The sequence below is a fragment of the Myotis myotis genome, unplaced genomic scaffold (assembly GCF_014108235.1).
Source record: "Myotis myotis isolate mMyoMyo1 unplaced genomic scaffold, mMyoMyo1.p scaffold_m19_p_6, whole genome shotgun sequence".
In the NCBI taxonomy this organism is placed as follows: domain Eukaryota; kingdom Metazoa; phylum Chordata; class Mammalia; order Chiroptera; family Vespertilionidae; genus Myotis; species Myotis myotis.
In genome coordinates, this window is record NW_023416368.1 from 30,909,391 (window position 1) to 30,934,468 (window position 25,078).

The window sequence follows — 25,078 nt, forward strand, 5'->3', positions numbered from 1 at the left end:
TCTGTTTCTTTATTTTCCAGCCTTCTTACAGTGATATTGCAGCTAACCCAAAGGTATTAAAATGGATGACAGAGCTTACCAAACTGCGGAAGCAAATTAAAGGTATAAAATGTGCCACTTTTGTAATATATTTTCATTTTTAAAATATTCTTTATAATGTGTATGGGAATTATAGTTATAATTTTGATAATTTTAAATCTTGGACACTGTTCACCAAAGTAGAAGTTTTCTTATTAGTTATGGTCAGTTGTGGCACTATTACAGTTCTTCCAAATGTCTTCCTATGTTTTGATTAGTAGTGTTCTTTGGAAAGGTGCCCTTGATTGTATATTCATAGGTGATATTATAAAGTTTATCTGAAATATATCTCAAATATTAAGCAGTTTTGGTGTTTGGTATTTCATCTTAGACAAAAATATCTAATCATAATAAACTGTTTTTACTACAAAAACTAAATAATAAGCCTTCTTGAATCCAAAACTAGGTGTTGTGTTACTGTTAATCCAGAACAGCAGTTGCTAAGATATAATTACTTTGTATGGTTAGTGAGCATGTTTTTAAAATTTTTTTTTCATTTATTCATTTTAGAGAGGGGAGAAGAAGTGGGGAGAGAGAGATAGAGACATTGATTTGTTGTTCCACTTGTTTATGCATTGATTGGTTGTTTCTTGTATGTGCCCTGATCTGGGATCGGACCCACAACCTTGACTTGTTGGGATGACGCTTTAACCAACTGAGCTACCTGGCCAGGGTAGTGAGCATGTTTTAAAATAATTGTTAATATTAAAAAATTTATCTGTACCCAGTAGGGGTTTATAATCTGGACTATCATGTTTTAGTGTATTCATTTGAATTCAACCAAATTTTTAGTATCTTTAGGTATAAAGTAGTTGTACTTGAAGACATGAGGTTATAGCAGTGAACAAGATAGTGTTCCTATTGTCATTGAGTTTACATTTTTGTCGTTCTAATATCTCTTTTTTAGAATTGTTTCCTACAACTCTGTTAAGCATTTCCTTGTTTAATGCCAATTTTCAACCATATTGACATTAAACAAGGAAAATTGGTTTCCAAGTAATTTTTAAATTTTTTTCCACTCTTGTCCTATAGTCCATTCTCTTCATAGCAGCCAGCATTATCTTTTCAAGAACTGTTACTAATCTTGTCTAAAGCCCTTCATTAGGCTTCCTTTCCCACTTAGAATAAAGTCCAGATTTTTTGCCATGGATTTCAAAGCCTTGCATACTCTGCCTTTAGCTCATTTTGTCACTTTCTTTTCTCATTTTCTGTTCCTTACACATGGCACATTTTAGGGCCTATGCACTGTTGGCTATTGCCTCAATTGGGGAGGAATGTCCTTCCCCTAAATCTTTTATACTAGTTTATCTTCTTATTCCATGTGCAACGAGGATGTCACTATCTCAGAAAGGCTTTAATTGTCAATCCCATCCAATGTAGCTGCTCTTCCACAATCACTGCTCTGTTCCTTTCAGCACTGTGAAACCATCCTATCTTGTCTTCTTTATAGCACTTAGCACTCTGAAATTACTTGGTTTATGAATTTGATTACTAGGTTTTTGTTTTTACTTCCCGAATTATATACTACATGAAAATAGGGACATGTCTGTTTTTCCAATGCTTACCAGAGCATCTTACATTATAGTAAGAGCATCTTACAATGTCTATGAATATTGGTTGCTATATATAATTTAAACATTTCATGTAATCTTGAAATATCTGAGCCTGAGTGCTGTTAATGTATATTTTCCTCTTTTATATCTTGTTTGCTGCTTACTCTTTTGACTTAGTTGCATTTTAGTTAAAGTCACTGATTTATCTTCTTGGTTCTGAAATGTAGACGCAAAACACAGAAGCTCTGATGGAGAATTGTTACCTCAGACACGTCCACGTAGTAACACTCTTCCAAAAAGCTTTGGCTCTTCTCTAGACCATGAGGATGAAGAGAATGAAGATGAATCCAGGGTCATTCATAAGGAGAAGAAGCCATCTAAGGAAGCAACACTGGAACTTATTCTGAAAAGACTGAAGGAAAAACGTGTTGAGAGGTGTCTTCCAGAAGATATCAAAGTAATTTTGAGCTATGGTTTTGCCCAGACTAGCCTAGAGTCCCTAAAATAAAGTAATTACCACAGTGGCATAGAAATGTCTAGATAGTGTGACTGGCCAGAGTCTGCTCCCTAAGCTTGCAGATATAGATACGTGTGTTTATCAGCACACCAAGAGTGCCCGGTCATTTAGGGATCTGTGCGTTTACATGGGAGGCAGTTGGTAAGATGAATAAAGAGCATGCAACAATGTGAGTTTGAATTCTGGCATTGTATCTTAACAGTTATATGTATTGAATTTTTATGCTTGGCCCTGACTGATTATAGTATGTGCAGAGGTCTTAGATAGCTCTATGACTTACATGGATATGATGATGCCCATTAAAATACTAACACAATATGTTTATTATAAGGATCAAGTGAATGACTTTTTTGAAACGAACCATTACTCACTAAGCCAATGCCTCAGGCAGTCCTGGTCAAAGCACTTGGCAACCCAAATCATTTATCATGAGAATTGCTGGGAGAGTACAGACGTAGATAGATGGTCCCAAGTGAAATTTTGTCCATGCTCTCTCAACAAAAGAGTTATACCTCTCTCATTATCTAAGTATTGGGGTTGCTCTCCTTTGAACAGAGCTGGGTTAGAAATTCTAATTGCTCCTTTTCTCCACCTTTTGTTTTTTGATCTTGTGTTAGACCAACCTCCTCCCTTTAAGTTATTTTGATTGGATTAGCTTTTCACATTCATTATCCTAGGTTTAAGAATCAGGCTTGAGGTTGAAATTACATTGTTCATATTATTATAGAGTCTATACCAGTGGTTCTCAACCTTCTGGCCCTTTACAGTTCCTCATGTTGTGACCCAACCGTAAAATTATTTTCGTTGCTATTTCATAACTGTAATGTTGCTACTGTTATGAATCGTAATGTAAATATCTGATATGCAGGATGGTCTTAGACGACCCCTGTGAAAGGGTCGTTCGGCCGCCAAAGGGGTCGCAACCCACAGGTTGAGAACCGCTGGTCTATACCCAGCTGGCCTCTACTAAATGTATATAACCTAAAGTGACATTTCTTAGAGGAAGATATCCAGTGATTTTTTTTTTTTTAACCTCTAATTTCACTCTGGTGAGAAACAGGATAGATCAGCGGTTCTCATCCTGTGGGTCGCGACCCCTTTGGGGGTCGAACGACTCTTTCACAGGGGTCGCCTAAGACCATCGGAAAACACGTATATAATTACATATTGTTTTTGTGATTAATCACTATGCTTTAATTATGTTCAATTTGTAACAATGAAAATACATCGTGCATATCAGATATTTACATTACGATTCATAACAGTAGCAAAATTACAGTTATAAAGTAGCAACGAAAATAATTTTATGGTTGGGGGTCATCACAACATGAAGAACTGTATTAAAGGGTCGCGGCATTAGGAAGGTTGAGAACCGCTGGGATAGATAGTATTATCTATTCCTGGGATTAAGTAGAGAGTTTATTTAGTGTAGTGTTAAAGGGAAGTCTGTGGAACAGTGGTTTGCTGATATGTTAAAAGGTCCTTTGAAACAAAGCTGGGAGGTTCTATAGTCAAATAAATTTGGGGTGTCTTCCCTACTCTAGTATAATTTAGAGTACTAAAAGTTATGACAAGAGGATTATAGTGAAAAGAAAGTTCCAGATGAAGAGATACTGAGGTTATAAGGTCTAAGGTCACAAATTGACATTGTTTTTATTCACATTCTTTCCACTATACTGCTTCCAGATTTTGTTTTTAGGAGAAATATTAGATTATAAGACCTGTATATAGTTAAATATCAATAAAACTGTGAAAATACAAATAAATTAATAGGCATTTATGTGTGCTTATTGTATGCCTTTACAACATATACTAACTCATTAGAGCCTTATGAGACAGGTGAAGTTTCCCCTTTTCTAGATTAAGATAGTGAACAAAAAGAGGTTAAATAATTTACGTAAGGCCACTAAGCTGGTATTCATAACTTATTCAGATAAAATATAAATTAAACCCACCAAAGAAGACTGGTACCTAAATATTAGAAGACCAGATTCTGCAGGTGACTGAGAAATGTTGCCTGTAAATTCACGAGCAAAGATGTATTCTTATTAGCCTCGGTTAGAGTGGTGATGGGCTGCCCTTTCATCCTAATTATTTACATTGGGAGTGAGGACAGTAATGATGGTGCCAATGGGAGTGTTTTGTTTTTTTTCCTAGAAAATGACAAAAGATCATTTGGTAGAAGAGAAAACTTCGCTCCAGAAAAGTCTTCTTTACTATGAAAGTCAACATGGAAGGCCGGTAATGTCTCTCTTGCTTAAAAAAATAAAGTTGATGTCTATCTTAAAAAAGAGGGTCACATTTGTGGCCCACATCTTCAGAGCTATATTATAGAGCATTGTTTCTTTCATTTGGGAAATTGACTACTTATTTAAAATAACTTCTAAAAATTGGGGGGAAAGTCAGATTGCTCAATATTTTGGACATTTTAGATTTCTTATGACCAGATAATTTCCATTGTTTTTGCTTCAGGTGACCAGGGAAGAAAGGCACATTGTTAAACCTCTCTATGATAGATACAGACTTGTAAAACAGATGTTGACAAGAGCTAGCATCACTCCTATCCTTGTAAGTAAAACATGCAAAAATTTATCTAGTTAATTTTGCCAAGACCTACTCTTAAAAAAATTATGGTTATATGTGGGAGAAAGAGAGACTTGGTAGCATGAATTGTATATTGTAAGGTGGTTACTGCTTTAAAAAAGAATAGGAAATTAATAAGAAGTGCCTGCTATTATCTCTACTAGTAGTCATTTTTGTAAAGCATTTTTCTGTCATTACATCCTGATAAGTTTCAACAGGTAACAGAAGATAGCCTCATAGCCTCATTTCACAGATGATGAAACTGAGGCTCAGGAACAATATGCCAGGGTCACCTACTTTGTGGAATTAAAATAACCTATATTTCAAACTCTTACCTAGCTTTTTTCCATTTAAATTCATGTCTTTGAAATTACATTAGTTTTGTGATGTCCATCATGATTATGTTTTTTTATTTGCACAATATCAACTGATTTTTTTCAAGTTTATCTATTTAAACGAAAAAGTTTGTTAAAATAATGCTTATTCATATTCATGTACAATTTTAGAGAATTGTAACTCTAATACTAATGTATAAATTAAGTGCTATCCCCAAATTAACCATTAAATTGTATGGCTTTAGATTTCTCTCAGGCTCAAGTAGAAAACAGCATATAGCCCATTTTGCATCCTCTCATAGGAATTAATTTACTAGAGCTTATGGTTTGCTTAGGCTTGCAGGCCATTTTTATGGTTGTAGCCACTTTCATGGGGGGTTTCCTTCAGGCTCTCACCACCTGACTACTCATTAGAAAGTTCACATTGGCCTTCTGAGCACTTTTTACTTAGCCTTCATAGAAACTGATTCTTTTTTAATTTAAAAATTTTTTTATACTTAGAGGGAAGGGGAAGAGAGACATTAATTTGTTGTTCCATTTATTTATACATTCATTGATTACTTCTTGTATGTGCCCTGATCACAGATTGAACCCTTAACTTTGGCATATTGGGATGACTAATCACTGAGCACGCTGGCCAGGTGGCCCTGATTCTATTCTGAATTGACTGTTTTTTTTTCAAGTTGGTCATCTCAGCACTTTTATTTAGATATAGTCGGCTTTCTTTGAACAAGGGGAAAAAAGCCTGTACAGTTTATATTCTTTGTATATAAAAGTTAATCATTACTGATTTTTTTTTTTCATATTATATGATTCCATTTATATGAAATATCTAGAATAGGCCAGCCCATAGGTACAGAAAGATTAGTGTTTGCCAAGGGCTAGGGGTAGAGGGCACCTGAATAACAGCTGATGAGTATACAATTTTGGGGGGTGAGGGTTGTGATGAAATGTTCTAGTGGTGATGGTTGTATAACTTGTGAATTCAGTATATTAAAACTCACTAAAAAAAGTGAATTTAATGGTATGTGACATATCTCAATGAAGCTGTTACTTTTTTACAAAAAAATATTGATTTGAGAGAAAAAGGGAGAGGGAGAGATTGAAACATCAATGATGAGAGAGAATCATTGATTGGCTGTCCCCTGCACACACCCCACTGGAGATTAAGCCTGAAACCTGGAACCATGACCTCCTGGTTTACGCTGGCTCTGCTGAAGCTGTTACTCTTTAATGTTTGTTGTTGTTGTTAATCCTCACCCGAAGATAATATTTTTTCCATTGATTTAGAGAGAGTCTAAGTGGGGGGGAAGGGGAGAGAGAAACATTGATATAAGACACACACCCATTGGTTGCCTTCTGCATGCTCTGGGGATCGAGCCTGCGACCGAGGTACATGCCCTTGACTGGAATCAAACCTGAGCCCCTTCAGTCCGCAGGCCAATGCTCTAGGCACTGAGACATACGGGCTAGGACTAAAGCTGTTACTTTTTAAAAGAGGTATGAAGTGTTCCTCAGACCAAAATGGTTGACAACTATTCTTAAAAAGAAAATTCTTTTCCAATTAAATTGTCATTCTTTTATTTAGAATTTTTAAAATATTTACTGAATGAGCCCTTTTAGAATTATTTGTTTGTTTGTTTGTTTTAATCTTCACTTGAGAATATTTTTCCATTAATTTTTAGAGAGAGTGGAAGAGAGGGAAAGACAGAGAGAAATATCGATGAGAAAGAAATACATAGATTGGTTGCCTCCCACAGGCGCCCTGACCAGGGCGCTGACTGGGGAGGAGACTGCAACCAAGGTATGTGCCCTTGACTGGAGCTAACCGGCTAAGGCTAGAATTATTTGCACATAAAATATAATTTATCACTTTTATGTACACACAACTAGAAAATACATATAAGCAAGAACGTTTTTTTTTTTTTTTACTAAGGAATTCCTAAATAATAGCATAAATGATTAGGATTTTGAAAATAAAGTTTAATATTATTGAAGTGAAGCCTCATTGAATTAATAATTAAAATTTAATCATTTGTATGTTAATTATTGCAGGGATCTCCATCCACCAAGCGAAGGGGTCAGATGTTACAGCCAATCATAGAAGGAGAAACTGCACATTTTTTTGAAGAAATCAAGGTAATCCTTAAAAGAATTAATCTCTGATCTCTTTTCTAAAAGAAAAGTTGAAAGTTATGCCTGTTTGATTCTTTATTTTTGAATATCTTTTTAGGAAGAAGAAGAAGAAGGTGTTAGTCTGTCCTCTGAGTTAACTGATATATTGCAAACTGCTGTACAGGCACAGTCTTCATTAGAAAACTCAGAATCTGATGTGGAGGAAAATCAAGAAAAACTGGCTCTGGATCTCCGATTGTCAAGTACTCGAGCAGCATCTATGTATGTTGGCTAGTTTGTGATTTTAGCCTATTTGTATAATAAAACTTAATATGACAAGAAATGTAACGTTAAATAATTGAGCACTTGGCAGGAATTAATACAGTACTTAAGAGATACATCCTTTTTAAAAAAAATGTGATTTACAAATACATGTCCAGTTCACAATTTTTAAATTAAATATTAGTGTGTTGAAAAATTTAAAAACTAAAATTCTATATTTGCTTTCTAACAAAGTGCCAGAAACAGCTGAGAGTTATTTGTTAAGTTCTCTGTCAGCTTCTTACCTGATATGGTGTCTGACTTTGGTTCTTAGCCCTGGCTTCACTTTAGGATCACCTGGGAGGATTTTTTTTTTTTAAATCTTTCAAGCTTTTATTTAAAGGGCACTGATTCAGGATGGATTTTCGTTTTTGTTGAAAGCAGCCATGTTCATGGACTGCACATAGTCCTCAAAAGCAATGATCTGCTCCTCTAGCATGTCTGTTCCAATTTTATCATCTTCCACTACACCACTGATGGTGAACCTATGACATGCGTGTCAGAGGTGACACGCGAACTCATTTTTTTGGTTGATTTTTCTTTGTTAAATGGCATTTAAATATATAAAATAAGTATCAAAAATAAAAGTCTTTGTTTTACTATGGTTGCATATATCAAAAAAATTCTATATGTGACACGGCACCAGAGTTAAGTTAGGGTTTTTCAAAATGCTGACACGCCGAGCTCAAAAGGTTCGCCATCACTACACTACACACTGTATTTGAAGTTTTTAAATTCCATACCCCACTGGAACCAGTTTAGAAGAGCCCCAGATCAAGCCGTCTGCTTGGATGCTCCTGACATACTCCTCTAATTTTGCCATATCTGTCTCATCATCCCAAGGTTTCACATCTAATAAGATGGAAGACTTGGCAACAAGTGCAGGTTTTTTGGCTTTCTTTTACTCATACTGTGCCAGGTGTTCTTCTCTTAGCCTCTTTGCTTCTTTGCTTTCCTCCTCATCATCAAGTCCAAAGAGATCAATGTCACTGTCATTGTCTTTACTATCAGTAGCCCCACTTCCTGTGGTGTCTTCCACATTAGCAGGGCCATCCTTGTCCAAAGCTTTCTTCACTCCAGGCAGACTGGCCTTCTCCTTTTCGTAAGACTTGATGTGATTGTACCAATGAGGGGCATGGTACAGGTTGGCAGGTGGTGGCCCGGAGACTGCTTCAAATACTGCCACGCCTGCTTGTGATGGTACACACCCCTTTAGCTCTTGTCCTCCTGGTAGTTGTTGAGGACCTGGAGGCTGGAGGGCTTTTCAGGTCTCCAAAGCCCATGGTGTTGGCTGACCCGGGAGCTGGGCGGCAGCAGGGGAAAGTGGAGCGCGGGCTGTTGCTAGCGAGCGCTAAAAGGGAAGAAAGGGCAGGATTTTTTTTTTTTTTTTTTTAAGTATTGCTGCAGAGCCCTACTGGCAACTATTCTGATTTAGTTGGTCTGGGGTGGAGCAAGGGTTCAAACCACTGTTGAGAACATAATGAATCAACAGTGCCCTTTCAGTAATGTTTTCTTCCTATTTCAATTTTAGGCCTGAATTACTGGAACAACTTTGGAAAGCCAGAGCTGAAAAAAAGAAACTACGTAAAACATTACGGGAATTTGAAGAAGCATTTTATCAACAAAATGGAAGGTTTGTTGAGCATCACAAAATTGAGCCTTTTTAAACTCACAAGTGCTCACATGTTAAATAAAGAGGATCAGAAATAAATTGTGCATATAAGGATATTAGCACTGACAATAAAAGAAACATTTTTTTATACATTGAAGCCCTGAAAACATTTTTTATACATTAATGGCAAGAAAATGTCAGAGGTGCCTAGCTGGTTTGGCTCAGAGGATAGAGCGTCAGCCTGTGGCGAGTCCTGGGTTCGATTGCAGTCAAGGGCACAGGCCCAGGTTGTGGGCTTGATTCCCAGTGGGGGTCATGCAGGAGGCAGCCGATCAATGATTCTCCCTCTCCCTTACTCTCTGAAATCAATAAAAATATATTAAAGTCAGAGCTGAAGTAAACAACATCTGATAAAATATTCTAATGTTGTCCTAGATAGGCTTGGTTGAGTGTCAATTTTTTGTTCTTTTATACCTCACCCTCACCCTTTTGGAAGTGTTTGTGAAACAAGATGTATTAGCAAGGGTCTCATAACATGAGTGGCATCTTCAATTGGTTTGGATTCTTATACTGAGACCATTGTTGCTTAGGTTTCATTGTTCATTCCAGGCTGCCCATTTCCAAGGTTGTCACAGGGTGGCAATCATGTGGCTCCTATAATACAATATGACAGCTGGCTTTATCTAACTGCATAATGTGCAGTTGACTCAGTGAGACTCTTTTTTGAGTAAGAAAAATACATTCTAATTCAAATGGTAGCCAGAAATGCGGGCTATCTCAGGTCTCAGAAAAGTCTTACCATGTTATGGTGATCTTACCAGCCAATGGGTATATTACAAATTCTAAAATGTTTTTACTTTAAATAATTTGAGAGTTATCTATATAGGTTAGCAAAAATAGTTTTAAAAAATCTCAAGTACAAGAATGAATTTTCCAAGTACTTTGTCTTATTGGAAGAAACTTTGCTTATAATTATTATACCTAGTGCTTTACCTAGTGATTAAAGTGGATTGTATTGGGTCATTAATAACTAGAGGCCAGACACACAAATTCATGCACCAGTGGTGTCCCTCGGCCTGGCCTGTGAGATTGGGCCGAAACCGCTCTCTAACATCCCCCAAGAGGTCCCGGAATGCGAGAGGGCGCAGGCCAGGCCAAGTGACCCCACTGGTGCACAATTAGAGCCGGGGAGGGACGCGGGAGGTTGGCCAGCCAGGGAGGGGTCATGGGAGGACTCCAGGGCGTGTCCGGCCCATCTTACTTGACAAGCTAACCTACTGGTCACAGCATCTGCTCCCTGGTGGTCAGTGCACGTCATAGCAGGTGGTTGAGTGGCCTTAGCATATCATTAGCATATTACGCTTTGATTGGTTGAACAGGTGACCAGACACTTAGCATATTAGGCTTTTATTATATAGGATATAAAGTTAGGAGACTACTTATTTGCTACTATAAGTAAGATGTTTTGCTTTTACATTTCAATTCACTGAAGCCAGAGTTAATGTCTGAAATGACTCATTATAGCCCTCTGGCACTTAATATGTACACTCACAGACCTGACAGAGTCTAGCAGTGTATGTCTTATTAAAATTTTACCTATAAAAAATAAAAGTAAAAGATTACCTCTAGTTATTTACAATTATCATTGCTAAGTATAGTATCATTTAATGTATCAATAGAAAAAAATCCATCAGAAATAGAAATATTTCAGGAATGTACTTTGGGGACGGGGGGGGGAGGGAATTAATCCAATAATATTTTTTCCTTACAGAGCAATTTTTTATTTAAATTTATATTTGGTAACATTGTCTCACATTAGGATAACTCTGGGACTTTATTTTCCAGATGATCTCTAGAATATTACACGTTTTATTTTCTCCCCTAGGAATGCCCAGAAAGAGGATCGTGTTCCAGTACTTGAGGAGTACAGGGAGTACAAGAAAATTAAAGCCAAGCTTAGGCTTCTTGAAGTTCTTATCAGCAAGCAAGATTCTTCAAAATCCATATAAAAATGCTTGAAACATCATAAAATCAGTTGTATTCCCTAAAATTATCATCGTGTGTACTTGGCTGGTACTTTTTGTCAGGCACTCAGAATCTCATTTTGTAATTTGGTTGTGGTGCCACTAGAGAAATGATGGGGGGAGGGTAAGTAGACCCTCTCTAGGGAGCACAATGTTCCATATTAACCACAGACTGTTCTCTCCACCTTTAACAAACATCCCGTTTTCTTCATTGTTTTGTACTACAGATACATCCTATTAGAAAAGACTAGTATTTTATCCTTTCAACCTCAAGGACTTTGGAAGTACAAGCTTTTTGTTACTACCAACTTCATTGTTTTTTTCATTACGGAAGAAAATTAAGAGGAAAATCTTCACATTGAATTCTTTGGTTGCCTTTTTCTTACACAATGACTGAAAATTTGAAAGAAAAGCATATAAATGTGCACATATGCTCCATGTTCTATGTTTTCTTCGAAAACTAAAATCAACTGAAATTTCAAGTCCTACTGTGGAACACATTTCTGTTTAATTCCCAAAGCAACACTTTTTCACAGGTAGTATGTTAACAAAATTTTGCAGTTCAGTGGTCACACAGCTCCTGGATCAAGATAAGAGAGGTTAGACCAAAAAGTGACCTTGCTTATTCGTATAGTGAAAACACAGAACTGAATCATACCACATGCTGCCTATGGGACTTAAATTACTATTTGTTTTCTCAGCTACTGTTCATCAACTGGTGATGATGTGATTTGTCTGGATCAGATCCTCCATATTTTCTCCCCACTGACCTCCAGATAATATGAGTAAAGAGCCATGTCAGTATGTAGGAACTCGGATGGTACTCAGATTTGTGATTTCAATTAAATAGGCCGAAATTGGCAAAAGAATCATTATGCCTGAAGTAAATCTGTTCTTAACAAGGGCTATACCACTGCATTTTTACATGTACCTTTAGGAGGTTGCATCCTTTTTTTCTCTTAATCAGCAAAATCCATAAAGAAAACATCTTTTAAAGGGACCACTTTTTGCTCAGTCACATGGTGTTTAAAGCGCTGGTCACAAGATATGTAGTGGTGTGCCCCTTGTTATATACTCTAAGTATATCTTGTTTTCTTTGGCTTTGCATGGCTTTTTCTTTGAGTACTCACGAGGTATGATTCTGCTAATCATTTTCACAGAACGGTGACTTTATTTGTGTTAACAATGTAACTGTCATTAATAGCATATTCTGGTCAGGCTCAATCCAAGTGTTCATTTTTTTCCGGTGCTTTTTTGGAATGATGAGTGTTTTACTTTGATTGTGCCCATGTTTTGCATGTAATGACTCGTGCTTGGTTTTCTTAACTAGTTAATATTAACAATTTGTTCCATACAAAAATGGACTTTTGCAACATCCTTTAATAAGATGAGGAAGCATGAACCTCAGTCTTCTGGCACTATTGCATAGTAAGCCCATGAAGTAGCTTGATAATAAGTAGTATTTCTAGTGCTTCATATTTCACCTGTGTGTGCAATGTCTTTTTTGCAGGGAGGGAATATTCATTGGTAGTGAACATGTAGTTAAGGAGTACAGCACTAAATTCTGCCCTTTGCATGTCCTTTCTTTTGATGCAGCTAGGTCATTCATAATGTATACCTAGAAAAATGAAATTGAGAATGCCAAAAGATCACTTTGATTTGAATCCATCATGCAGTGTGCATTTAGTTAATTTCTATCACTCTCCAGGCAGGAGTATATACAAACATTTAATGTGCACTGTATATTGTTTTATATGAATGTTTTATTTTATATACCACATGCAAAAATGTCCATATGCACTATTTAAATGTTTTAAATAATATATTCCTTCTTTGTAATGCTAAATCTATATGAGTACCATATTTTTATAAGTCAGTGGCCTGACTGGTTTCATTTTAAAATTAACAGCTGCTTCATGATATTGGTTATTCACTGTTACTGTTTGGCTGTGAATAGAATAGATAAAAGTGGCATGGCAGCACTTACGCTGTGTGACAATATTGTGTGTCATAGTTGAGCTGTAGGTGGTAGAATAAGGCAGTTTGTGATAGTTTTACTTTGGTATAAGTTAAAACTGAATATCTATATATAAACAATATATAGATATATACATGACTACCCGTATAATTGCATTGATGTCTGGCACTTCATTGTATAGACTTTTGTAATAAAAGAACTTTGATGTTCTAAGTCATTGCAAATGTTGTTTGCTTCCCCCCACCTCCACCCCCACTAGATGTTGAAAAGTGAAAAAGAGAGACCTCAAGTGTTCCCTTGTCTTAATGTTCTGAGGCTTTGAATTACCCTAACCCGGTATCATATGGGGGGACAATAGGGTTAGTAAACTATCTGGCTGGTTACAGCTCTGGGAAGTGGTAAAACAGGGAAAGGCATGTTGTTGATTCCCTTGTGGGAATGTAGGGAGAAGATGCAGAGAGAATAGTAAGCATTTCTTGTTGCAGTGAATTATCTATTAAGAAAATGTGGTGAGCTTGGCCCGAGGAATGTGGGTAGATTTAAAATGTCCTTTATTCAGATTTAAAATCCAGGGACTATTGAGCAGCAATGTGGAAGTTGAGTACTATGGTCAAATGCTGTTGCTTGGGCTAAGAGAACAAAAGGTTTTTCTAGGAGGATTTATGTAACCTAAAAAAAAAATTAGAAGAGTTTCCTAAATGCCAGCCACACATAACTTTCCAACCATCCAAACAGGGCTTTGGGAGTACCTTCATTTACACTTTTCAAACATGACTTTTTATAACCCTGATACTCCTACTTTGCTCTTTATTTTTTAAAGTGTATTTTGCTTTCTAAAGTAGTTGAGGAAGCACTTTTGGGAAACTTTAGATGTTGCTATAGAAACCGTTTAAATGAGTTTCTAGTTTGAAGGTATTAGTGAAATTTCTGTAAGTGGTTAGAAAGTTTATTCTTTAACACTTTAGCTTTTTATAGGAGACTTCAAATTGGAAGAATGGAGATGAGAGATTATTTTACCTGAGTCATTGTGTGATGGCTTTGCAGAGGCCTATGCATTTATTATCTGGTTCCTGGTACATGATGAGAGCACCAGTGGTTTTTACAGTTCGTGGAACATTGAAAAATCATCATAAAAAAAAAGAGAAAAATCATCTTTACCTACTTACTGAGCTATTAAGTAGAGACCTCCACCATGAACTGTAAGCAGCATTATTTTGTACTTTTCCCTTCACATTCATAGAATCCTATCTAATAAAAGACAAAAAGGGTAATTAACCGTACCTCCGCTACGCTTCCCATTGGCTAATCAGGGCGATATGCAAATTAACTGCCAACAAAGATGGTGGCCGGCAGCCACGCAGCTGAAGCAAGCGGGAGGCTTGCTTGCTCCAGTGATGGAGGAAGCCAAGGTTCCCGGCCTGCCGCGGCCTGGCTCTGAGCCCGAAAGCAACAATGTTTCAATTATAGAAGCTAAACAAACCCCAGATACCTGCTTTCAGCCAGCAGTGGCCTCAGAGCTGGGAGCACCAGTGACAGCAACAATGTTTCAATTATAGAGGGTAAATAAATCTCAGAATATTAAAAAAAAGAAAGAAAAAAAGGAGAGGCTGGGAGCTTCAGTCGCTGGCCAGCCTGAAAACGTCCCTCAGCCCCTCACCCAGACTGGCCAGGCACCCCAGTGGGGACCCCCACCCTAAAGGGGGTGTGCCCAGTCTGAAAACAGCCATCAGCCCCTCATCCAGGCTGGCCAGGCACCCCAGTGGGACCCCCACCCTGATCTGAGACACCCTTCAGGGCAAACCAGCTGGCCCCCACCCATGCACCAGCCCTCTATCCTATATAGTAAAAGGGTAATATGCAAACTGACCGTAACAGCAGAAAGACGGAACGACTGGTCACTATGACACACACTGACCACCAGGGGGCAGACACTCAATGCAGGAGCTGCCCTCTGGTGGTCAGTGCGCTCCCACATGGGGGAGCTCTGCTCAGCCACAAGCCAGGCTGATGGCTGCCAGTACAGCGGTGGTTGTGGGAGCCTCTCCTGCCTCCTCAGCAGCACTAAGGATGCCCAACTGCATCTTAGGTCTGCTCCCCACTGGCAAGTGGACATCCCCCGAGGGCTGCCAGAGGGATGTCTGATTGCCATCTTAGGGGAGCAGGCCTAAGCCAGCAGGTGGTCATCCCCCGAGGGGTCCCAGACTGCAAGAGGGCACAGGCCGGGCTGAGGGACCCCCCCCCCCCCCGCCCCCCTGAGTGCACAAATTTTTGTGCACCGGGCCTGTAGTTTAATAATAACATTATAAAGTCCTCTGTGTGAACCAGTATATATATACTTTGGAGGCATGTTGTAATATACATGATTGTACAGTGGGTCCCATCCAGGGGCACTTAAGTCCCAGATATCATTTGATGATTATCATTGACTCTGGCAATAGTTTGATGATAGGTGGTTTAGTGCTTTTAAAGTATATCGGAAATGGGGACAAGTTTAAGAAATAATTCAATACAGAAATGAATCTTTGTTAGAAATGTACAATGATTGCATCACAGATTCTCACCTCCACTTGTCTCAGTAGGATAGAGCTGAAACTTTTCTCATCACTCGGTTTAATTTTAAACTGATGTAGTGTAATTCTTTCTCCAGCTCCACGGCATATAAAAAGAGGCTACGAGATAATTTAGAAGGAAGTAGAGAATGAATCAGTAACACACTTTTGTGCATAAAAGAGATAGCAGATTATTTGTGCCTGTTGTAAAGTGCTTTGAGTGGTAAGGGATTATTTGAACTAAAATATGCCTGGTATGGTCAGTTATGCATCTAATCTAAAGCTGTGTGGAGAATGAACAGTATCTGCTACCCATATCAAGTATAAATGGCAGTTCCTTTTTAGAGAAGCAAGGATAAAAAGCAGTTGGTCTCACTCCTACATTTAAACAAGAGAAGGCTTGCGCTTTCTGTTTAACTTTAAAATTGGATAAAAACAATTGGAAAAATAAGTGACATCTTAGCAGAAGAGGTTTTGGGTTCGGGAAAATAAAGTGTGTAACTCATGTCCCCAACACCCATGTCATGATAATCCCATCGTACCCTGGTGAGAACAAATACTTACTCTCTAAATTCTTGTTGAGTGACAGGCTGGTAGTCATCTTGAATTTCTGTAGAATAATACTTTTTCTGAAGCCTCTCTTTCCATTTTTTCATCTGCTCTGCACTTTGAATCTCCTGTCAAGTTAGAGGAAAAGCCTAGTCTGCAATCTTTTAAGTTTTTCTTTATTTCAAGTCTGTCTTACGAGGATCACAGGGTTGAGGTTTGAGTCCCACTGCCTTTTTGCATTAGCAGTCACTTCAGAGGACCTGGTGTTAGAACTGTTGGTAGAGTTGGGGAATTTTAAAATTAAAATTATCAGCTTATTTTCATTTCATTGCCTCCTCCTCACTGCATCTCCAGCTCACTTTTTTCATGATTTTCTTCATTCTTCACTTGGCCAAACCTGAGATATTTTTGTACCTCTATTTTTGCAACTATACTTCAAAGTATATCTGTGTGTATTCTTTGCCTGCACAGCTGCTTCTCAGCCACACTCCTGCAGTTTTACCTAACCATCCCAATCCCCTCTTCATAATTACTGCATCAATTTCTACACTCCAATCTGTCTACATACCCCCAAATTAGTTCCTCGTACCAGCAAATTCTTTGCTACATCCTTCTCTGATCCTAAGGAGTCCTTCTTGTGCTTTGTCCTCACTACCGCCCACTTTCCTTTAGTGTGCAAATACCTTTTCCCAAACTTTGGAAAAATTGCCTTGTACATTGTGGAAAATAAGGACAACTCTAGAAAAAGAGGGAAAGAGGAAAGTGCATTTAGACGTGACTCAAATACTTGTCAGTAAATGAGTATGATATTGCCCTGCTCCAGCAATATCACTAAGTAGCAAAGTAGATCCGTGTTACAAGGGTTTTTTTTTTTTTTTAATATATTTTATTGATTTTTTACAGAGAGGAAGGAGAGGGATAGAGAGCTAGAAACATCGATCAGCTGCCTCCTGCACACCTCCCACTGGGATGTGCCCACAACCAAAGTACATGCCCTTGACCAGAATGGAACCTGGGACCCTTCAGTCTGCAGGCCGACGCTCTATCCACTGAGCCAAACCAGTTAGGGCACAAGGGTTCTTGATTACCTTCCTCAGGATGATGACACCTGTGTTTATGTGTTGTTCACCTGATAAATGTGTGCTGTTCTGGTTAGAGAAACTTATCAGATAGTATTTGAAGTAGGAAAGGATTGCTTTTAATCTTTCTAGTTTTATTTTGGCCACATTACAGCACCCACATTTTGACATATTTACTAAATGCTTTTGATGTGTTGTTTAAAAAGTGGTAGGCCCCATAGCTATCTCTAAATGACCAGGCCTATAATAATGTGGAAACATTAGTCATATGGGTTGAATAGATTATGCCTGCTAAACTTGACTCATCTTTCAAAACACCCATCTCAGCCATCACTTTTTTCCATGAAGCCTTCCTAGACAGTCATAGGAAAATCAAAGGCAGAGCAGCAACCCACTAGGGACATTTCCTCCAAGTTTCTAGGTTTTGGTCATCCCACCTCTTCCCTGTAAGTGGTAGCTGCCTTTTATAGTTGTTTCTGGATTAATTTGCTGTTCCACATTAGTTCTTATAGTCATCCTAAAAGCTCAGAAATGAATTCTCTGTAGTAAACCTCCTTTTGAACTACCTAGTGTGTTTCTGTTTTTCTGATTAGATCCTAACTGATGAGTACTCAGTGGCAGGGGAGGTGCAAAGGAACAAACTGATGGGACAATTGACTTAAGAATTTGAAACTTCCACCTGTCCATTTGGGATCCTTTACCAGTGGTTCTCAACCTTCCTAATGCCGCGACCCTTTGATACAGTTCCTCATGTTGTGGAGACCCCCCAACCATAAAATTATTTTCGTTGCTACTTCATAACTGTAATTTTGCTACTGTTATGAATCATAATGTAAATATCTGATATGCAGGATGTATTTTCATTGTTACAAATTGAACATAATTAAAGCGTAGTGATTAATCACAAAAAATATGTAATTATATATGTGTTTTCCGATGGTCTTAGGCAACCCCTGTGAAAGGGTCGTTCGACCCCCAAAGGGTCGCGACCCACAGATTGAGAACTGCTGCTTTAGGCAAAGATTCAACTAGCTTTGGTGATTGATCCTAATTATCAAGAGGAAATTGGTTGCAACTACAAAATGAATGCAGAGAGGGCTATATTTGGAGCCTAGGAATTCTTGAGTGGACAGGTGCTTCCAATACTTACATGTCCCAAAATAAGCTTTTAGTTTAAACATATTTTTAAGGAATTTTGATTTGAATAAAAAAAGCCTTAAAGTCACTCAGAGGATGGATGTAATTACTATTGGGACTTTGCTTCTCCCTTTTTGGGGAGAGGCTAAGAGTACCTTTATTTGTATAAAGGATAGTTTCATCTTATTAGATGGAAGCTTGAAGTGATTACTGTTGTTTTATGGGAATTCAAATATGTGTACTAAACAGCCAATAGGATAAACTGGGCCAACTACTCAGCTAATGTCTCCCAACTAAAAATTTAATCCTCATACTATTCTCTGTGATGCTGTGTCTCAGGCTTTGAAACTCATCCCAGAGTTGCTACTAGCATTTTTTGGCGTACCCAGAACAAGACTTATCACACTCCCTCAGTGTGGGCTGGGGGTGCCCTTAGAGGTCTGAGCACCTATTCAGGGCCCTTCTCTATGATAGTAGGTTCTAATAACCCCGCCTTTGTACCTTCACCCTGGAGTGGTAGCATCATCCTACAGTGATTATTTATGTTTTGCCTCAGTGTTTTTATTTTTTCTGTCTTCCAGTACTTCATTAACCAATTTCCCTGTGGTAAATTTTCTCTATTTGAAACATATAATGTGATTTCCATCTTCCTGACTAGGTCCTGACTGATACATTAGTAAGTATATATTTTCATTTTGTCAAGTGTATTTTTGTGTCTTTAAGGAATGTTTGAAATTTTTCCTTATTTTGTTTTTAAATACTTTTTAGTAATTCCTTGGCATTTTCTACATTGTTGCTTTTATAGAGTCTTCTATTAATTTTTTTTTAACAAACTAGTTGATATTTATATATATAACATGGTTGCATGTATGTAATCATTTTTCCTACTACTTTATGGAATTTGTTAAAAATTTTCAGTTCATTTGTATACCTAGAAAACTTAAAGGAATCACAGAGGTACTTTTTATACTTCTAATTTATTTCTCTTAATTGTTTTGGCTGATCCCTCCAATACCTCTTTGTCTTGTTTCTGATGTGTCCAGTGTTTCTCCCAATTAAGCAAGTGCTAGATTAGGGGTGAATAAATATGTTCTTATTATATCAAGGAAGTATCCTATATTGCTTTATTTCCCCCTCAAGATTGAATGTTGAATCCTATCAAATATCCAACATCTATGGAAAATGATCATGTAATTTTCCTTTTAGACTCTATTAGTAGAATGAATTATTACCCAATTTTGAACCATCTTTCCATCTTAGAATAAATTCTATTAAAATCATCTGTATATATAAAAGCCTAAGCGACCTTTCGACCTTTGGACTGGTAGCTATGACATGCACTGACCACCAGGGGGCAGATGCTCAATGCACAGGCATGGAAACATGGAATAGACTCATGAATCTCAGAGGGAATGGGGGAGGGGGAGGGTGGGAAGAGATTAACCAAAGATCTTATATGCATACTAGAGGCCTGGTGCACGGATTCTGACATCCCCTTAGGGGTCCTGGATTGCAAGAGGGTGCAGGCCAGGCCAAGGGACCCCACTGGTGCACGAATGTGTGCACCAGGCCTCTAGTGATATATAATTTTGTTCTGTTAGATGGTTTGCTAATATGTTATTTAGGACTTTTGCTTCTGGATTTATGTGATACTTCCTTATTTATTTATTTTTGGTAGGATCTTTGCCAGATTTTAGAATCACTATATAATCACTTTGTAAAAATAATTTGGAAGTTTTCCATTTGCTGTGGAACAACTTAAATAGCTTGAAATTACTTGTTCTGTATAAAATCTGGTAAAATACACCCTGGTTGGTTCAGTGTTGTCCCATGCACCAAAAATTTGCCAGTTCAATTCCTGGTCAGGGTACATACCCAGGTTTCAGGCTTGATTCCCAGTGAGGGTCGGGGGGAGACAGCCAATTGATGTTCTGCTCTTTTTAAAAATATACATTTTTATTGATTTCAGAGAGGAAAGCAGAGGGAGAGAGAGATAGAGCCATCAATGTTGAGAGAGAATCATCGATTAGTTGCCTAATGCACGACTTCTACTGGGGATTGAGCCTGCAACCCAGGCATGTACCCTGACCGAGAATCTACCTATGACCTGGCTCATGGGTCGATGCTCAACTACTGAGCCTCATGGGCTGGGCAATGATATTCCGTTCTTACATCGATGTTTCTCTCTCTCCCTTTGCTCTCTAAAAATCAATTTTTAAAAATCTGGTAAAATTCCCTTGTGAAACCAACTGGGCCTGATTTCTTTTGAAGGTAGCTCTTTGATGACTTGATTTCTTCTACAGTACAGATTTGTTTAGGCTTTAAAAAATCTCTTCTGTGCTCAGTTTTGATCAATTTGATATTTATAGAAAAATCCATTGCATTCAGTTTTTCAAATGTTATTTGCATAAAATTATACCAAAAGTCTCTTAGTGACTTTTTTCAGGTGTACAACATAATGATTTGATATATCAGGGTGGGGCAAAAATAGGTTTACAGTTGTTTGTATGAAAAAAAAAATAAGACGAGTAAACTCTGTAGGCCTGGCCAGGGTGGGGTCGATTACTGGGCAGGGCACAGACCTCAGTTTCAGGTTCCATCCCCGGGCAGGGCATATATGGGCGGCAGCCGGTCAGTGTTTCACTCTCACATCAATGTTTCTCTTTCCCTCTCCTCTCTCTCTAAAATCAATAAAAGCATGTCCTTTGGTGAGGATTAAAAAAAGAAAAGAAAAAAGAATAAACTGTTTTGTGTACTCACAACGGTAAACCTATTTTGCTTCACCCTGTACATATTGTGAAATGATCACAGTAAGTTTAGTTAACATCCCTCAACATACGGTTGCAGATTTTTTTATTGTGATAAGGACTTTTAAGATCTCTTAGCAGCTTTCAAATATACAATGCAGTATTATTACCTATAGTCACCCTGCTGAACATTATAGCCCCATGTCTGATTTTCAAACTAGAAGTTTGTACCTTAGACTACCATCACCCGCACCCACCTCTGGCAAACACCAATCTGTTCTCTGTATCTGTGAATTTTTTTTTTAAAGGGGAGAATGATGATTTTTATTTTTATTTATTTTTATTTTAATATATTTTATTGATTTTTTACAGAGAGGAAGGGAGAGGGATAGAGAATTAGAAACATCGATGAGAGAGAAACATCGATCAGCTGCCTCCTGCACACCTTCTACTGGGGATGTGCCCACAACCAAGGTACATGCCCTTGACCGGAATCGAACCTGGGACCCTTGAGTCCGCATGCTGATGCTCTATCCACTGAGCCAAGCTGGTTAGGGCTGTATCTGTGAATTTTTAAAAAATTATTCCACATGTAAGTGAAACAATGCACTACTCTTTATCTGACTTATTTCACTTAACATAATGCTATCCATGTTGTCACAAATGGCAGGATTTTCTTTTTTATGGCTGAATAATATTCCATTGTGTATATAGACCACATTTTTTACCCATTTTTCCATTGATGTACACTTCCATGTATTGGCTACTGTAAATAATGCTGCAATGGATTCATGGGTGCAGATATCTTTTTGAGTTAGTGCTTCTATTTCCTTTAGATAAATTCCCAGAAGTAGAATTGCTGAATCATATAGTAGTTCTATTTTTAATTTTTTGAGGAAGCTCCATATTGTTTTCCATAGTGACTGCAGCAGTTTACATTGCCCCCCTGGGGTGCACAAGGGTTCCCTTTTCTCAAAATCTTTGCCAACACTTGTTATTTCTTGTCTTTTTGATGATAGCCATTCTCACAGGTGTGAGGTGCAATCTCACTGTGGTTTTGATTTGCAATCTTCTGATGATTATGTGAGCATCTTTATTATTACCTGTTGATGACCCTCTGTATATCCTATATGGAAAAATGTTTATGCAGGTCTTCTGCCTACTTTGTTGTTGCTGTTGTTGTTATTGAGTTATATGAGTTCTGTATATATTTTGGAGATTAACCCCTTACCAGATATATGATTTGCAAATATTTTCTGTTTTGAAAACTATAGCTTTGTAATATAGTTTGAAATCAGGGAGCATGAGTCCTCCAGCTTTGTTCTTCCTCAAGATTGTTTTGGCTATTCAGTCTTTTATCCTTTCATACAAATTTAAGAATTTGTTCTATTTCTATGATAAGTGCCATTGGAATTTTGATAGGGATTCCATTGAATCTATATATGGGTTCATGTGGTATGGACATTTTAATAATATTAATTTTTCCAATCCATGAGCACAGAATGTCTTTCCATTTGTTTATGTTGTCTTCAATTTATTTTGGTGATATTTAAAATTTTCTTTTGTTTCTTGACTATTTCCCCCATTGCAGTTTTTTACTTTGCATGTTTATGCTTTCTCCCTCTTATTCTGTTTGTTGTCTAGTGATTTCTTTTCACTGATCTTTTCAAAGAACCAGCCTTTTTATTTATTTATTAGTATACTAATTGCTGTTTGTAACTCAGTTCTACTTTTATTTTTATTTCTTATTTGTTGTCTATTTTCTAACTTTTTGAGTCACATGCTAAAATTAATGTGTTTTCTCTCTTTGATTTTTATTGATAAATTTAAGGCTACTAATTTTCCCTCTGGGTAGGGTATTTGACTTTATCTTATAGATTCTGTTAAATAGTGTTATCATTTTGTTTTCTGCAATTTCATTTTGTATTTTCTCTTTGATTAAAAATTGTTTAATAATTAAAATTTTTCTTGGTTAAATAATTTTTTATTTTATAATTTTATTACTATATTTTTATGTCATTTTCAGATATTTTTTCTTTTTAAAATATGTTTTTATTGATTTTAGAGAGAGAGAGAGAAACATCTATGTGAGAGTGAAACATTGATTGGTTGATTTCTGGGCTCTCAATTCTGATCATTAGTCTATTTGTCCTTATGCCAATACATACTATTTTGAAAACTATAGCTTTCAACAAACTGAGCCACATAGGCGAGGGCAAGAATTTTTTTCTGTATTAACTACTTTTTGGAATTTATTGAGCTTTTCTTTGTGGCCCAATATATGATCAGTTTTAATGAATGGGTTTTCGAAAGTATGTATCTTCTGAGAGTACAGAATTTAACACATAACTGTAAGATTGCCTGTTTATTATGTTGTCTTTTTTAATCCTTTTATTTTTCTTGATCTGTTGTCTATTTTTTGTGTGTTCCTATTACTCCTTTTGTAAGTCCAGTAGTTTTTATGGAAGTTGATGACATGTTATTTGGTGCATTGATAATCATAACTATTAGAGTTGATCTTAGCCTTATAAAGTGCCCTTCATCTCATTCAGAGCTTTTTGTCTTGAATTCTATCTTTAGTTAGATTGTGTCCCCTGATATCTTTTCCTTGCCTATTATACCTTAGCTCATGCTTTTATGTTTAACTTTTCTGAATTTATTTTAGGTGTATATTTTAGGATATAGTGTAGAATTGGGTATTGCTTTGTGATTCAGTCTGAAAATATTTTTCTTTTTAAATAGATTATACTTTTTGCCATTACTGATATGTCTGCTATATTTGGTTACAATTATATCATATTGTCTTACGGTTATATTTTTAAGTCTTTTACCATGTGTTATATTTTCTGTTCTCTTTTTTGGTTTTGTACTTTTGCCCTTTTGTTCCAGTGCATGTTTTTAAAATATTTTTGTTGATTTCAGAGAGGAAGGGAGAGGGAGAGAGAGATCATTGATCAGCTGCCTCCTGCATGCCCCATACTGGGGACCCCACACTGGAGATTGAGCCCACAACCTGGGCATGTGCCCTGACTAGGAATCAAACCATAACCTCCTGGTTCAAAGATTGACATTCGACCACTGAGCCACGGTGGCCAGGCTCAGTGGTTTGTTTTTAGTCATGTAACTTTTTATACATACTGAGACCTCCCTTTCTTGCTTTGGTTCCCTCCACAAGGAATCAAACAAGTTTAACAAGAAAATTAGCTTATAATTTCTTCCTCCTCATCTCCTTCCTCTCTACTACCCAATTACATTTTAAATTATGTTTCTATATTTCCTTGTATATGAGAAGTGGAGTCTACTGTAAGACACACTTTTTTTTATGTACCACTTATGAAAAATGCTGCCAGTTAACATATGACACACTATCAACCATAAGGCACATCTTGATTTCAGAGATGTTAAAATGTGATAAAGGAGTTTTAAAATAATTAAAACAATCTTATTTACTATTGTACTCTTAAATATGCTAATGTTTTTTCTTCTTGGTTAACTCTAAAAGATAATTTCAACTATTATACTAGTATATGAACCAATCAGCTTTTTCTGCTTATTCCTTCTCTGTCCCTCCTTTTTTCCAAAATTTCTCCAATCATCTCTTGGTTGGCAGAAGCTGATCCCTGTAGAATCCTCAGGAATACAACAGTATTACCTGAGTTCCTCCATGGTCAAAACTCTTTGAGCCTTGAAGTATAGTTTTGCTAGATATAAAAATCCTTGGCTTACATTTTCTTTCCTTGCATATATTGTGTGCTTTATAATTATTTCTTAAATATACATGTATATATACTGAGTCATTTATTGAATATGTTATAGTTCTGAAATATAAAAAATCATTAAAGTGATTTATCATATATTAATGATTACTAGAGAAAATTTATATAATCATCTCAATTGAGTA

At 37.1% G+C, this 25,078-nt stretch overlaps 2 protein-coding genes and 1 pseudogene across 16 annotated transcripts in view; 1 reads left to right on the forward strand and 2 right to left on the reverse strand.

The window, feature by feature from the left end:
- FAM13B (family with sequence similarity 13 member B) overlaps positions 1-13,329 on the forward strand; it is a 65,992-nt gene extending 52,663 nt beyond the window's left edge. For 6 of the 13 annotated variants that reach the window (XM_036314961.1, XM_036314962.1, XM_036314956.1 and 3 more), the window contains 8 exons: positions 21-102; positions 1,859-2,088; positions 4,306-4,389; positions 4,621-4,716; positions 7,122-7,205; positions 7,300-7,463; positions 9,034-9,135; positions 11,000-13,329. In XM_036314961.1, coding sequence (XP_036170854.1) covers positions 21-102; positions 1,859-2,088; positions 4,306-4,389; positions 4,621-4,716; positions 7,122-7,205; positions 7,300-7,463; positions 9,034-9,135; positions 11,000-11,123 — 966 coding nt within the window. In that variant the 3' untranslated portion in view covers positions 11,124-13,329. The remainder of the gene's footprint in view (positions 1-20; positions 103-1,858; positions 2,089-4,305; positions 4,390-4,620; positions 4,717-7,121; positions 7,206-7,299; positions 7,464-9,033; positions 9,136-10,999) is intronic. The other 7 variants (XM_036314954.1, XM_036314966.1, XM_036314967.1 and 4 more) reach the window with 3 other exon arrangements.
- LOC118657800 lies at positions 7,855-8,785 on the reverse strand (annotated as a pseudogene).
- Positions 13,330-15,616: 2,287 nt separating the features above from the next.
- PKD2L2 (polycystin 2 like 2, transient receptor potential cation channel) overlaps positions 15,617-25,078 on the reverse strand; it is a 35,891-nt gene continuing 26,429 nt past the window's right edge. For all 3 annotated transcript variants that reach the window (XM_036314969.1, XM_036314970.1, XM_036314968.1), the window contains 2 exons: positions 16,230-16,342; positions 15,617-15,785 (listed from right to left, as the gene is read on the reverse strand). In XM_036314969.1, the coding sequence (XP_036170862.1) occupies positions 15,689-15,785; positions 16,230-16,342 (210 nt within the window). In that variant the 3' untranslated portion in view covers positions 15,617-15,688. The remainder of the gene's footprint in view (positions 15,786-16,229; positions 16,343-25,078) is intronic.